Raw genomic sequence first — 16,219 nt, forward strand, 5'->3', positions numbered from 1 at the left:
TATATTCTATTTTGCCCTCCTCATTTTTCACATTCTTGTACTGTTGCCAGTCGTCAGTCAGGTATAGTATCTCCTGAGTTATCCACTGATTCTTGCTTGATCTTGCTTCTTCTGAACATGTCTTCAACAGCCCTATTGATCTCTTTCTTCATGGTTGTCTATTCTCCTGTTGTGTTTCATTCATTTTCTTTTAATCTGTGTGCAACATGTTCCTTGAAACAATCCCTTAATTTCTTTTCCGTCAACTTCAGGCAGCATTTCATGACCACCAAGTTGTGGTCGTGGTCAGAAGCCACATCTGCTTCTGGGAAGATCTTGCAATCCAACACCTGGTTTCTGAATCTCTGCCTAATCATAATGGAGTCTGTTTGATACCTTCCAGTGTATCTAGGTCTTTTCCACATATATAACCGTCATTTGTGGTTGTTGAATCAAGTATTAGCAAGGACTAAATTACGATGGGTATAGTATTCTACCAGCCAACTTCCTCTTTTATTCCTTTGTCCTAGTCTGAATTCTCCTACATTTTTGTCTCTTCCTTGGCCTACCATTTCATTCCAGTCTCTCATCACAAAAGATTCTCATCTCCTTTTACATATTTTGTATTCAATATTTGCTCTCTTGATATATTCTTTTGATTTCTTCATCTGCTGAACTAGTAGGCATAGGCTATAAACCTGCACCATTGTAGTGGGCATTGGCTTGGTGTCTATCTTGATGATGATGATGATGATGCTTGTTGTTTTAAGGGGCCTAACATCGAAGGTCATTGGCCCCTAAAGGTGTCTATCTTGATAATCTGTTCACTATACCCACTGCCCTATTTTCTTATTCATTATTAAACTAACTCTTGCATTTCCCCTATTTTATTTTGTATTGATTCTGTAGTTGTCTGACCAAAAATCCTTCTCCTACCTACATACTTATTTCAAGTTTACAGTAACTGGTCCATTATTAGAAATTATACATTTTCCAGCTAACTCATTCTTGGTTGCCAGTGTTTTGCCCCAGTGTGCCAACTTGGGCCCATCAGTTAGTAACTAGCACACATACTAATCAATCAGTCACCACTGATTTGCATTTAGGGCAGTTGCCCAGGTGGTAGATTCTCTATCTGTTGTTTACATAGCCTTTTTTTAAATAATTGAAAAGAATTTGGAAATTTATTGAGCATCTCCCTTGATAAATTATTCCAATCCCCCCTCTCCCCTTCCTATAAACATAAATTTGCCCCTATTTGTCCTCTTGAATTTCCAACTTTATCTTAATATTGTGATCTTTCCTACTTTTAAAAACACCACCCAAACTTAATCGACTACTGATGTCATTCCACGCCATTTCTCCACTGACATCTCGGAATGTTTCAAAATGTAGTTAAAGATATTTCTAAGGAATGAAACATGTTTTACAAATAATTTGCTTAAAGCAAATATATAGTACAAACAGGTGGAAGTTTACTTTTATTGATTTAATGTACATACCATGTAGTCGAGCATGTTGTCTCCTGTCTCCCTTTCTTCCAAGTCTTTCCAGACCAAACTTTGCAACATTTTCTTAACGCTTCCCTTTTGTTGGAAATCACCCAGAATAAATCGAACTGCTTTTCTTCGGATTTTTTTCCAGTTCTTGAATCAAGGATTCCTGGTGAGGGTACCATACACTGGAACCATATTCTAGTTGGGGTCTTACCAAAAACTTACAGTATATGGCCTCTCCTTTACATCCTTACTACAACCCTTAAATACCTTCATAACCATGTGCAGAGATTGTTACCCTCTATTTATAGTCTCATTTACAGTTATCCCCATAAGTAAACTGACCATTTTTTCCATGTCTCAAAGCGGGACACACTGATTCCGACAGCCTACACATAAACGAGAGGTCAGATTTTGACACAGCTATTTTTTACACGTTGAAGTTGGTATTGCAATATTTCTCCACTACACATTTTGAGATAAAATTATGATAAACCAGTACCTTCCCTTGTGATACATTCCAATGTTACTCGTACTTCTCAGAGGATATAATTAGCTGTGATGACTGTGGTGATGATTTCAAAAACTTATGAAACTCTAATCAATTCTGTGAAAAGTTAAACTTGTTCATTAACAAAGCCTTAAGAGTAGAAAGTTTCAGGTGCGATTTTTCAGATGTCCACAGTTTGTTCATTTGAGAGAAAACTCTTTCAACTGAAGCATTAGTTTGGAGAAGTTTCGAAGCGCAGTCACATGAGCAAAAGCTTTGATTTTCTTTAGCTGTATGGTAAGCTCAGGCTCCTTCAGCAGCTGCGATTTTCAAGTCCTTGGACGTAGGTGTTGCACTCTTGAAAAAACTTGTTAATGCTTTGCTTGAACTCGCAGTACTTTCAGCAGATTTATGTTTGGTAGATTGCAAATGTTTGGTTATATCATGTCCACCGGCATGTGCAACGCTAAATGCCGCCCCACAAGACTGACATCGAACATTACTGTCGGATATTGTTTTCTTAATAAATGGGAATTTCTGAATTTCAATGTTTTCTTACATATATATAAATGATACGAATAAAGAACTGGTATCAGAAGTAAGACTTTCAGCAGATTATTATGCTGTATAGAGTAATAAATAACTTACAAGATTGTGAGTAACTGCAAAAAGATCTCAACAATGTTGTGAAATGGACACCAGGTAATGGTATGTAGGTAAACTAGGTTTAAAGTCAAGTTGTTTCACTAATAGGAAAAGTCCTCTCAGTTTTAATTAATGCACTGATGGGGTAAAAGTTCCTTATGGGTAAACTGACCAGACGTCCCGGATTTGGCGAGACAGTTCTGCTTCTAGACATTCTGTCCCGCTGTCCCCTCGAAAACTCTGAGGACGCTTAAATGTCCCGCTTTGCAGATTGACAATTTTAAACATCGCACTTCAGTAGAAACTGGTAAAAAGTCGTTTATCTATATCGATTCATTATTCACGATATCGATACTCAAAACTTCCGAACTTCCATTTCTCGTTCAGACTTCACAATAGTTTCTGCTTTCTGGCTTGATGTGGTGTGGTTTGGAACGTTTGGTTTCTTTTCTGTGATTGCACAATGCCTAAATGCAAATACATATTTAATACAGATTTGCAAAATAAATTCCCATTTATTAAGAAAACAATATCCGACAGTAATGTTCGATGTCAGTCTTGTGGGGCGGCATTTAGCGTTGAATCAAGTAATCCTGGTGAGGGTCCCACACAGTGGAACCATACTCTGGTTAGGTCTTACCAGAGACTTATATGCCCTCTCCTTTACATCCTTACTACAACCCCTAAATACCCTCATAACCATGTGCAGAGATCTGTACCCTTTATTTACAATCATATTTATGTGATTACCTAGGTATTTACAATGATCCCCAAAGGGAACTTTCACCCCATCAATGCAGTAATTAAAACTGAGAGGACTTTTCCCATTTGTGTAGCAATTATCACAGGATCAGATCTATGAGCTAAAATGTCTTTGGTATCATTTTAGGTCCCAAAGGCTTAATAAAATCACTTGTTTAAAAAACTAAAAAATTGGTGGTGTGATCCTTAAGAATGTTTTTTTTGCTAAAATATGCTTCTTCTTTACTTGATTTCTAGTTTTCTTCCTCGTCACTTTGTACTGTACTAAAAAGGCTGATCCTCTTGTTTATCCTTCTCTAAGTGGAAAGGGTGTATCTGCTGTTGGTTGAATTAAAAATTGTATTCATAAACATATCAGGTTGGATAGCTTGTTGTAAGATCTGTAACCGGCAGAAAGAAATATGCGTCTATTAGTTAAAATCACCTGGGGAAGTGTTGTGTAAGGAAATTGTTTAAAATAATGGAAATTGATTGAGAAATATTGAACTTACCTCTGTCCAATTCACTCCTTTACTTCCCATAATTACGGGTATGGGTCTGATTCTACTGTCCTCAACCTTGTGTAATAGCAGTGTGATGTGGTCTGTATGCTAGCTTGATTCGGAGGGGGGAGGGGAAGCGAGGACGTGTCGTCATTTGTTGTTTCTCGCTAGGAGGTGGCTTCTGTCTGTGACATACGAACATATACTGAGATTCTTGGATTTATTAGGTAGGAATCAAACACTCCCAGCAATTGTAACAAGCAAGCACGAGGGCACTACTTCACAGACGGAAGCCACCTCTTTGCAAGAAACAACAAATGACGACATGTCTTCGCTTCCCCTCCCACCTCTAAATCAAGCTAGCATACAGACCACATCACACTGCTCATCTCCTTTCTCCCAATTCTTCCCAGGCCAAACTTTGCAACAATTTTGTAACACTACTCTTTTGTCGGAAATCGCCCAGAACAAATCGAGCTGCTTTTCTTTGGATTTTTTCCAGTTCTTGAATCAAGTAATCCTGGTGAGGGTCCCACACAGTGGAACCATACTCTGGTTAGGTCTTACCAGAGACTTATATGCCCTCTCCTTTACATCCTTACTACAACCCCTAAATACCCTCATAACCATGTGCAGAGATCTGTACCCTTTATTTACAATCATATTTATGTGATTACCTAGGTATTTACAATGATCCCCAAAGGGAACTTTCACCCCATCAATGCAGTAATTAAAACTGAGAGGACTTTTCCCATTTGTGTAGGGGCCGATGACCTTTTATGTTAGGCCCCTTAAAACAAGCATCATCAGAATAATAATCATCATCATCATCATCATCCTATTTGTGAAACTCACAACCTGACTTTTGACCCCATTTATCATCATGCCATTGCCTACTGTCCGTCTCTCAACATTATCGAGGTCATTTTGCAGTTGCTCACAATCTTGTAACTTATTTATTACTCTGTGCAGAATAACATCATCTGCAAAAAGCCTTATCTCTGATTCCACTTCTTTACACATATCATTGATATATATAAGATAACATAAAGGTCCAATAATACTGCCTTGAGGAATTCCCCTCTTGATTATTACAGGGACAGATAAAGCTTGGCGTACTCTAATTCTATGAGTTCTATTTTCTAGAAACAGACTGATGGTGAAGTAAAAACTCTGATTCAGAAATGGTTTTCATCACGGATGGCAGACTTCTAGATGAGGATCTACAAAAACTTGTTCCACACTATGATAAATGTGTTTTTATTTTTGTTTGTTTTACAAGTTGCTTTACGACGTTCTGTCTTAGGTAGGTCTTATGGCGACTATGGGATAAGAAAGGGCTAGGAGTGGGAAGGAAGCATCTGTGGCCTTAATTAATTTTTGCCTTATGTGAAAGTGGAAAACTACGGAAAACCAAATGTTTGAATAAGCATGAAATTATATGGAGATATTGCTAAAGTTATGTAGAAATGCAAAAAAGGAATTAACCAATAATATGTAGTAGACCGAGCTCGATAGCTGCAGTCGCTTAAGTGCGGCCAGTATCCAGCATTCGGGAGATAGTAGGTTCAAACCCCACTGTTGGCAGTGGTTTTCTGTGGTTGCCCATTTTTCACACCAGGCAAATGCTGGGGCTGTACCTTAAGGCCACGGCCGCTTCCTTCTCACTCCTAGCCCTTCCCTGTCCCATAGTCGCCATAAGTCCTATATGTGTCGGTGCGACGTAAAGCAGCTAGCAAAAAAAAAATATTTAGTAGTTCTTATTTTATTGACCAGCAGACTTTAATTAAAAAAGCCCTCTGTTTGCTACTGATGCGAAGCTCAAAGTTTCGATTCAATCCAGGTTATTGAATATCTGGAAGAAAGGAATAAAAATTGGTGGTGTTATTGAAATATCTTGCTCTTCACTCTGATCCTTTTCTAATGAACAATCATATTATTATACACAATACTGTATTTTTATTTATTTATCCGTACTTTGTATTACAGGTTACATTGATCTCAGTAAGCGTCGAGTATCTGCAGAAGATGTAGAGAAATGCACAGAGCGATTTGCCAAAGCAAAAGCTGTCAATTCAATCCTGAGACATGTAGCTGAACTACTCCAGTATGAGACAGATGAGCAACTAGAAGAATTATACCAGAAGACTGCATGGCACTTTGAAGAGAAACTGAAAAAGAAGGCTTCTGCTTATGACTTTTTCAAACAAGCCGTTTTGTAAGAAATTATTTTAATATAATTTAAAGTGCAATGCTACTCGCTGAGCACGATTTAATATAAAATTAGTTTATTTAATCATTCATAACTTCTACATTTTAAGGACTAATTTTCAATATATGTTCTTGTTGACTCTGCCTTTTCTGTGGTGGTGCCTGTTGTTCCTTACTAAGATTCGGGATCTGAAAGGAAAGGTTGGAGGAAATCAATCATTAATTGAATGAGCACTCCAATTAAATAAAGCTAATGTAATGTTCCTTGAACTAAATTTCAGTGATTTAACCATGTACAACATAGTGCCCATTATTTTCTAACAGAGAATGTTGATAAAATGTTAATGATAGCCATGGCTATATATCCACTAGTAATACTGAAGATTAGGGTTGAACACTCTGGCAAGCTAAAGCGATTTAGTGAAAATATCATGAAGTTGGCATTAAACATTCCGCATATAAATAGTCTATAAGAAATAGTAAATAGTCTTGGGACTAATTTCAGCCTCTTAATGGTTATCATCAGCCAAAATAAAAATTAAGCAGATCATATGATAACTAAAACATTACAGTAGAAGTCCGCAATAGCGAGTACGGCATATAACGAGAACTCCGTTATAGCTACAATATATTTCTGTCCTTTCAAAATTCCTATTAAACTCTGTGTCGTCCTTCGGTTACAGCGAGAGACCTATCACGGACGCATCCGTTATTACGAGCTCTATTGGTGGAAAAATATCTGATTCCCTCTATGGGAATTTAGAATTACCATTTGGAATTGCTAGGCGGGCATTAATTCCATTGTGGAGTTTTATCTCCCGTATGCAGTTACAGACTGTGCCACATAAGAGGCTTCTGATAAGTTCACCTGCATACACCCCAGCATCAGTGGGTAGGGTCTGACACATCCCACTCTGACGAGTCTAGTGTCAGACCTAAGACGAAATGCTGGTTAATAGAGCAAACGCCTGAAAAGCCATACATCTAATTTTTGATCTGATTCGAAGGCGATGTCGGAGTCGATTAGTAATACCCGTCGACTGCTGTTCCGTAAAGAAAATTCGAAATGAAAGAGGACAATTTCGTAATAAATGCATAAATGTGTCTGATAACGGTTGTTAACTCGTTAAAAGTAAAGGCTGACTAAATGACCACTTAATTTTAAGGCTAAATACTGCAATTTAGTAAGAATGGGGTACACCTCAAGATATGGTAGAGTGCATAATTGATTTCAGAGATTAGTTTATATTTTCTCGTGTCTGGATAAATTACGGGAAAGCTATTATGAACATTTACAGCGAGAAGGTTATCATTTCTCTACTGGCGCTTGAAGTACGTTTTCATCATACATATAATATGGATAAGTTAGGATAGGTGACGTTGTTTGAATAAGAAAACTGAAATGTTTGCTACAAAATGCGATCGATCATCTTCGGTACGGTATAGTTTTCTCACTATGTGCATTTGCGAGATCTGTCGTCGACATTCAAAGGCGATGCTGGAGTTGATTAGTAATACCTGTCGACTGCTATTCTCTAAAAAAAAAAATTCAAAATAAAAGAGGAAAACACGTTTTCGTAATAAATGCGTAAATAATGTGGCCGATAGCAGTTGTTAACTCGTTAAAAATAAAGACTGAGGTAAACGATCTCTTAATTTTAATGTTACATACGGAGATTAAGAATGTGATAACACCTCAAGATATGGCAGAGTACATCACTGAGTTCAGAGGATAGTCCATATCTTCTCACATCTAGTTAAATTTCGGAAAGGCTATTTACATGTAAATTTTTAACAAGGAGGTTATCATTTCTCTACATGTGTTTCAAATATGTTTTCATGATACATATATGGTTAGGTTAGGTGACGCCGTTTGAAGAAGAAAACTGAAGTGTTTGCCACAGAAACCTCTGGAGTGATACCGTATTTCTCCGAATCCAAGATGTTTTTTTCTCTCAGAATCTCATGCGAAAACTCAAGGGTTGTCTTACATTTGCGGCCTGACACAGTAAGTTAATGGCTACCACTGGCAACTACCGCGGTAACTACACTGCTTCTTTTCACCCCCGCACCCGCACGCACACACAAAACTCGTTGACAATAAACGACTGCCTCTTTATTATACATCGCTAGCCACGACAACCGGTTGTACAGTCCCTGTGTGTAATGTAACTGGATCTTGGGAAATAGTGAAGAGAGAATGACGTTCTATTAACCTATATAAAAACGTTTTTCAAATCTGCAGAATGGCATCAAAACATGCGACCCTTGGAATTCTTAGACAGGCCGGCTACTCAGTGGCAGAGTTATAACGCGTCTATTGTACTTGATGCTTACTGTAGTAAAATTAAGTTTGATAGACAGCAGGAATATTTTCGTGATGGATAGTCATATTGTAAAGATACGTGGAAAAGGTATTGCCGGCAAATTTTTAACTGGTTCTCGTCGATATTATAATGCCAATTTTAAGTTAATGGTTATTAAACACTCGGAAATGTAAAGTAATTGTGCAGCCGCAAGAAAATGCGGCATAAGCCTAACTAAAGCCAATATTTGGCGTTAGCGTGAAGACAAAGAGCTGAAAAAATGTGTACTGTACAAAAAATGCATTCAGTGGTCCGCAACAAGGATGCTTTAAAGAAGTCGAAGATGAAATTGTGAGGTATGTGTACGAAAATCACAAGGGCGGAATGGCCATACTGTGGCGCAATAAACTCGTTTGTTGACTTTCGACGTCCGCAATTAGGCCTATACATCGCTAGGCGGCAAGCGAGATGTGCGTGTAGTGTTAGCCGGTTATATCTGACGCTGAGTAAAAGTAACAGTTTTATAGACAGCAAGAATCATTTCCTGATGGATCGTCGTATTGTAGAGCCGCATGGAATAGGTATTGCCGGCAAATCTTCAACGGGTTCTCTTCGGTGTTATTATGCCAATTATAAGTTAATGGTCATTAAGCCCGCGGAAATAAAGAATAATTGTGCAGCCGCAAAGAAAGAAATGTTTCGGCATGACGAAAGCCAATGTTCGGCGTCTAAAAAGCGTAAGCCTACTGTACAACAAAGGCATCCAAATGATTTTACAAAATACTTTTTGAGCCTGATTTAAATTTTTTGAAGGAAAAAGTGGGGTTCGTCTTGGATTCGGAGAAATATGGTACTATATTTTTTCAGAATGAAATTAAACATACGGTACACTTTCACGTAGTATCGGATTTCGAGAAATAACAAGTAAGCCGTAGTGTGGAGATCATCTGCGGAAACGCAAGTTTTGAACAAACTGATTGCCGTTTCATACCGAATTTTAGTTTGTATGGGTTTTTTCCGACTTTTTAAACAAAAATCGGATATAACGACAATCCGCTATAGCGAGTAAATTTTTCGCTGTTATGAATTCTCGCTATAACAGACTTGTACTGTAGAGGAAGACAATGTTGTAGGAACAATTATAACAACAAAAGTTATGGGTGTGACCTCCATGTCATAATATGATGCTGTCTTTAAACTGGATTAGGCAAATCAGAGCAGATCTCGGGCAATGAAGTAAATCTGGAAATGATAGCTAGAATTAGGAATGAACAAACGAACAGAAAAGGAAAAAAAAGAAAAAGGAGAAAAATGATTTACGAAACTCACCTCCAGTGTGAAATAATAATACATCTCATGTCTGATGGTACTGCTGTAGAACAAAACACTGACATGTTGGTGGAAGCAGGTCATGGAAACAAAGGAGGTAATAGTGAGGGATGGGGGAAATATAGAAGGGAGAAGGAGAGAAAGGTTGTCTGAGGTGGGACTGAAGGAGCAGAAAGGAAGGCTGCTGCTGAGAGGTGAATTTAGAGAGATTATAAAAGAAAGAATTATTTTCATCTGAGACATGATTACTAAAGATAGTGATAAAACGGTCAAATGAAATTATTGATTTCTCTGAGATTTCATTAAGAATGAAGTTAGAATTGAAAAACTGTTCCAGATGGATAAAACAGTTTTCCATAGTATTATAACTTTTTCAATAACTTTGAGTGAGAATTTTCATGTCTTGGTCGATACTATTGAAAAGGCCCCCCATGGTTTCCCATTTTTACACCAGGCAAATGGTGGGCTGCACCTTAATTAAGCTAAAGCGAGTTAGTGAAAATATCATGAAGTTGGCATTAAACATTCCGCATATAAATAGTCTATAAGAAATAGTAAATAGTCTTGGGACTAGTTTCAGCCACTTAGTGGTTATCATCAGCCAAAATAAAAATTAAGCAGATCATATGATAACTAAAACATACGTATATAAGAGGAAGACAATGTTGTAGGAATGATTATAACAGCCCTTCTTATCCCATCGTCGCCGTCAGACCTATCTATGTTGGTGCAACGTTAAGCCAATTGGAAAAACTAAGCTCTCGTGTTTGTTAAGCAATCGTGCTTACCATTTGTACCAGGAAAGGCAGCTAGTAGAAAGATATTATTATTATTATTAGCATATGTTGTATGTATGTTGGTTATTCAGCCCAAAGGCTGGTTGGATCCTTTACAGCTCCACCAACAGCTGTCATAGATAGCCTAGGTGTCACTGAAGAGGTATACTAGGGAAATGAGGAATGAGGTAGTTTCCCGTTGCTTTCCTCACTGAGTCAGAAGTTGCTATTACATATCAGTCTGCCAAGCCCACTGAAATGCATGCACCACCCGACCCTATGAGCGATATTTTCACACCATTCATAACAGGGACTGGCTGCACAAGGAACGGTATTACTAGAATCGCTCATACCTCGGTCACTTTCATATTGTCAAAGCCAAGGATGAGACTGAGACAGGTCAATGAAAGTAACAAATTTATTCTAGCCCATACCAGAAGACATTGTGCACTGTAAACACTACAACATCCCGTCAACAAAGGCATTAGCGTATGTTTAATGTACACAAAACATTATACATGAAAGATCCAGTGAAACTGTATTTAACTGTGTATTATTGGGATTCTTATGTTATTAAAAGAAAATTGTATGACTTATGAAAGAATGAGAATCAGCAATTTTTAAAATTTAAATCAGATCCTTTTAAATTTTTTACTTGGAGATCCTTTGAAATTGTTCTCAGATTAGTGTAGCTGTCAGTGTAGGCTGGCTGAATTGGGAACAAAATATGCCTGTGTTCTGTGATCAGAAGATTTCACCAAAGTTTAATGGAAAGCTCTAAGTTTGTTATTGCAGTGATAACCATTTTTCCAGTCACAGTACACTTTCACCACAGCAGCATGCAAATAGAAATATCGTTCTTAGGTGAGAAAGCCAATAATAACTGTTTTTACAACTTGGATAAATAGCACTTTTAAAGTAGCATGTGCTGATGGCATATCGCATGCCGAATGCAGGGTGATTCAGATTTAATGTGACACTGCTTAGCATATTGTGTGGGTCAGTAGATTGATCAGTTTTGAAGAGGGAACCCATGTTTAGAAATACAGTAGAACCTCGATTATACATTCCCGGAAACTACGCTTTCCCACATTATTTGTTCAAATTACGTGGTCTCGCGAGCATCCTAATTAAATCATGTTGTAAAAATCCCATATTATCCGTTCCTCGAAGAAACGATTTCCCGGATCAACCGTCCAGAAAATTCAGTCACATCAGCACTAAATCCTCGATCACGCGTATTTCAAGAAACTGTATCTCATGAAAGGACTGCTACGGCATACTTACGGATCTTGGTGTTAACATCTCGTCATTGAGGTACCGGTAATTTGAGGAAGTACTGTACTGGAAAAGCGATCGGCGGCGATCTTGCATAAGAGAGCATCTTAGCATCGCATTCCAATGGTATTGTTTAGAAAATCCGTGGAAATCATAAAGCAGAGAGTGTCCACAACAACTGGAAGGAAACAGAGTGCATTTCTTTGATAGCTCTACTTGAACACGAAACGAATTTCGTCAAATGTTCGTACTTGCAAAACGTCTAGATTATGTCCAGGGTTAGATGTTTATTTTTTTTACTCTTTTTTTGAGTGTATCGCCGAACAGGTTTTCGGCATTTCCCTCAGGGCACTGTATAGTCAATGGGATTTCAGGCAGAAATCGAAACTGCTCCTTCTTAAGTAACACAAATGTACAGTTGTATTGTAATATTATCGTACACGATTATGTTATCGAGACCAGAACAGATGTTGCACCTTACATACATGAAGCCATGGGAGGTTTTGAGATTGCCTATTACTGTTTTCGTCCTAATATAAGACTGGGAATTTCACGTTTTTGTGTTAAAATGTTGTGAAAACTGCAGTCGTTTTATTTGCGCACGTTACATTTAAAGCTTTGTATCATTTCACACTCGTACCGACTTGTACAGCGAGATTCACAATTAAGTATTTAATTTATTTTCCACCTAGTCGATACAATGATTGCTTAAGGCAATTTTTAATGGTCAAAAGTGGTACATGTTTCGTATATTATCAACATCTTCAGCCACATAACACTGTTTAGATGAAAAATATATAAAATTGACAAAGTAATGCTTTAGAGGAAGTGTCCTTAAAATTAACATAAGATTGACAAGATTAAAACAAACAAATCTTATGTTAATTTTAAGGACATTTCCTCTAAAGCATTACTTTGTCAATTTTATATATTTTTCATCTAAACAGTGTTATGTGGCTGAAGATGTTGATAATATACGAAACATGTACCACTTTTGACCATTAAAAATTGCCTTAAGCAATCATTGTATCGACTAGGTGGAAAATAAATTAAATACTTAATTGTGAATCTATTGAAGTGCGATACGGACCATGAAGCTGATTTTATGTAATTGTACAGCGAGCTCGCTTTCCAGCTGAGCACAAGGTCACGAATAATCGTAATTTCGGAAGTGTTAATGGTATTTTTTCTCTTTTCAATTTGATTATGATTAGTGACAGGCAGAATTGAATTTAGTGCATTTGAGAACTTGAAGATCGATACTTACTTTCAAAACCATATTCTCAAGTTCAACATAACCTTGAAAAGCCGCTGCAGGCCTAATTTACGCAATACAAGATTTCCATAAACTGACTACGAACAGTATACCGGTGACCAAATTATAATGGAAGATAAAAAAAGAGGATTTTGCCATCATGTTGGACACTTTTGTATCCAAAGTGCTTTATTTTATTAGATGGAGAATTAAAAACTACTTGTGGTCGATTGTTGTTTGGCTTGTCGTTACAGGTACCGTATTCGATTTTTCGAAGAGTTTGGCTCTGGCTAATCAAAGTTGCTGAACTGAAAGAAGTTTTCAGAGGAAACTGACCAAGTTTCCCCGGTAAAACTGAATGTAAAGTTTCGAGATTTGTAAGTTGCGTGCCACTAATTGATGTTTGAGACCGTCCCTGCGGTCTAACTTGCCTGCCTCTCACCCGGAGGGCCCAGTTTCGATTACTGGCCAGGTCAGGCATTTTTACCTCAATATGACGGCTGGTTCCAGGTTCACTCATTCTACGATTACCTTTAATTGAGGAGCTGTTGAATGGTGATACGGCGGCCCCCAGTCTAGAGAGCCCGAAATAATGGCCAAGAGGATTCGTCACACTGACCATGCGTCACCTTGTAATCTGCAGGCCTTCAGACCGAGGGCAGTTGCTTGGTAGGCAGAAGGCCTGTTGGGGCTAGTTTGGTTTGGTTTAGGGGTGTTTGTAAGATTATATAAGTATACATATTTCATTTTTGTGATGTTCAGCCAAATTGTTGATGGTTCGTTCATTCCCAGATTTCCCGTTTTACCGTGTTGTACGTTTTTTTTTTCCGTGGTCCCTCCAAAAACGGAGAATCAAGGTTCCGCTGTACATGGTTTTAACCCAGAGGGGCATCAAAGTTTGAAAATGTTTTTGATGTGATGATGAAAATGCATTCCACATTTGTTCAAGAAACCTCCACCAACCCAACCAGAGAGAACATACATCTCAACATGCATTAAATTACAAAAGAGGTTTGAATTGTCATCCTACTTCATTGCAGAGCCTACATCGTCAGTACAGAGATTGGTGCACATGGTGAAAGACTTAATTGATTGGGACACTATCAAGGGTGTGGTGTACGAGACTCTGTATCACAAGAATCCACACAGCGACTGAAATACTGAGTTTAATTATAAGCTATTGAAAAGGTGGACCCTCTTGTCAATTCATTTTAATTTCATATGAAATACTGAGCACACAACTACACATCTTTGACCATGTGCACCAATCTCTGCACCACCAACGAAGGCTTTGTTTTCTGTAGTTTCCCCTCTTATATGACCTCGGCTACCATGTGCAGGTGTTCCATTTTGACACCATTTAGTCTGCCTGCCTGTCAATTTTAACATTCCATTTTACTCTTCCAGATCAGAATCTCGGTTGGGTGATAAATAGCTTTGCTTTTTTATTAATTTTGTCGAGTAAACACCAAATGTGTTGCCAGAGATCTTTTACATGCCAACTGCATGTTCTGTTGAATAGACATTTTTCCACGTTTCAAAAATGAGTGCCTCTGCTGAATTTGAACTCACAGTCATGGAATCTGGAGGGTGTCTGTCTACCACTAGTCTATATAGTACGAACTCGTGGCCTTGTATCCAACTATGGAGGAGCACATATCTCCTATCCAGTGACAATACAACATGCGGCTAAATAGATGGTATTAAAATTAGAAAAACGCTGTTAACATCAAGGTACATCATTATAACGTGCAAGTTGATGATGAAGCACATATCCAGCTGTGTTGATACATCATGTGTTCAAAATGTACACCCTCGTGTCTCACGCATTGTTCATAATGGTCCTGTAGGTTATTGAACGTGTTAATGTACACTGGTTACTGCAAGGATGTAGAAAATGACTGCATCTTCTCTCTTGATTCGGGGCATGCTCAAAGGATCTGTTTTACGAATGTTCATGGTACCTTGTGATTTCCATCTCTTCAGATCTTTGAAGAAGCACCTGGGTGGTATGCGTTTCGACAATGATATGGCCGTTCAATATGATGTGGCTTTCGGGACTGAATGCAGATTTTTTTTCATGCTGCCATCAATGCCTTTGTGTACCATTGGAACAAGTGCTGAGACAACAATGGTGACTATGTTGAATAGTAATGAGTAGGGCTCGGATGTTTAGGAAAAGTCATATTTTCTTGCCTGATTGGATTTTGGTGCAAATCGGGCAGTTATAGTCACAATTAAGTGATTCTTATTGGTCATATAAATGCATATTTTGGCTATTTTTTGTCATAAAGTCATATTTTGAGCTGTTTTCATAGAAACGTCATATTTCGGCGGTTTGACGACAGCTGTAGCTCTGCAAAATCATCTTCAACTTACCGAATGCGAACTAATGATCACAAAAGTGCTTCTCAGTATCACATCTGCAGTAAATACAAGTGGAATACTCTGCCTCTTCTATCAAGATTGCGCAAGAATTGTTTTCCAACAGTTGTCAGAAAGTCTGGCATATACTAAGTTGAACTTTGGAATTATATCGAGCGCAATTACTCGTTTAGAAGCTACTAGCTTAGAAATTCATGCAAATATTGAAATTGTTATAAGTGTTGAACTTTCAGTGCAACAGTTACATGGAATATCTGGTGACAGTATAAAACAGAAACTTCAAAACATGCTTAATCGAAATAACAGTTTTTTGCTGTGCATGCAAGATAAATGATGTTAGAGGAGAAGGTACCAGTACAGTTTAAGATGACGCATACTCGACAGCAGTGATCTAACATTATTTCAATATGCACCAATAACATCTTGTGACGTACAAAGAAGCCTCTTCTTATCTTACAAGAATGTGTTAAATGATAATCGGAGGTCTTTCAGCCTGATACTTTGAAGATGAATCTTGTCATGCACTTCAGTTCCACCCGCGGAGAAGAACAGTAAAGATATGTGAGTTTGCACAATTTTCCCTGCTGCCGTACCATAATGTATTGAAAGACGTCTACTTAATTCATTTCGTGGTGTTCAGTTTAAACTTTAACGCATTTAAGTAATATTAATGGAAACTGGGCTTAAACGTTCCAAAATATATATATTTTTTAATAGATTGGTTTCTAGTTTTCTTGTATTTCAAACCACCACATGTTTTGACTTTTAAAATGTTGTGTGATCTGATAATCTTAGCAAAATTAGTACTTTACAGTATAAGTATGT

The 16,219-nt window shown here is 37.8% G+C and overlaps 2 protein-coding genes across 4 annotated transcripts in view; one reads left to right on the plus strand and one right to left on the minus strand.

Moving 5' to 3' along the window:
• Window positions 1–16,219, plus strand: part of eIF2alpha (eukaryotic translation initiation factor 2 subunit alpha) — a 76,075-nt gene that overhangs the window by 34,891 nt on the left and 24,965 nt on the right. For both annotated transcript variants that reach the window (XM_067143326.1, XM_067143327.1), the window contains exon 3: window positions 5,844–6,072. In XM_067143326.1, the coding sequence (XP_066999427.1) occupies window positions 5,844–6,072 (229 nt within the window). The remainder of the gene's footprint in view (window positions 1–5,843; window positions 6,073–16,219) is intronic.
• Window positions 1–16,219, minus strand: part of LOC136866403 (reticulon-4-interacting protein 1 homolog, mitochondrial-like) — a 270,197-nt gene that overhangs the window by 16,320 nt on the left and 237,658 nt on the right. The window contains exon 10 of one of the 2 annotated variants that reach the window (XM_068226725.1): window positions 6,093–6,254. The exons of the other annotated variant lie outside the window; for it this stretch is intronic. Within the exon in view, the coding sequence (XP_068082826.1) occupies window positions 6,185–6,254 (70 nt within the window). The 3' untranslated portion in view covers window positions 6,093–6,184. Of the gene's footprint in view, window positions 1–6,092; window positions 6,255–16,219 lie in introns of those variants that run through there. 2 annotated transcript variants of the gene reach the window in all.

This window comes from Anabrus simplex, chromosome 3 (assembly GCF_040414725.1).
Source record: "Anabrus simplex isolate iqAnaSimp1 chromosome 3, ASM4041472v1, whole genome shotgun sequence".
Lineage (NCBI taxonomy): Eukaryota > Metazoa > Arthropoda > Insecta > Orthoptera > Tettigoniidae > Anabrus > Anabrus simplex.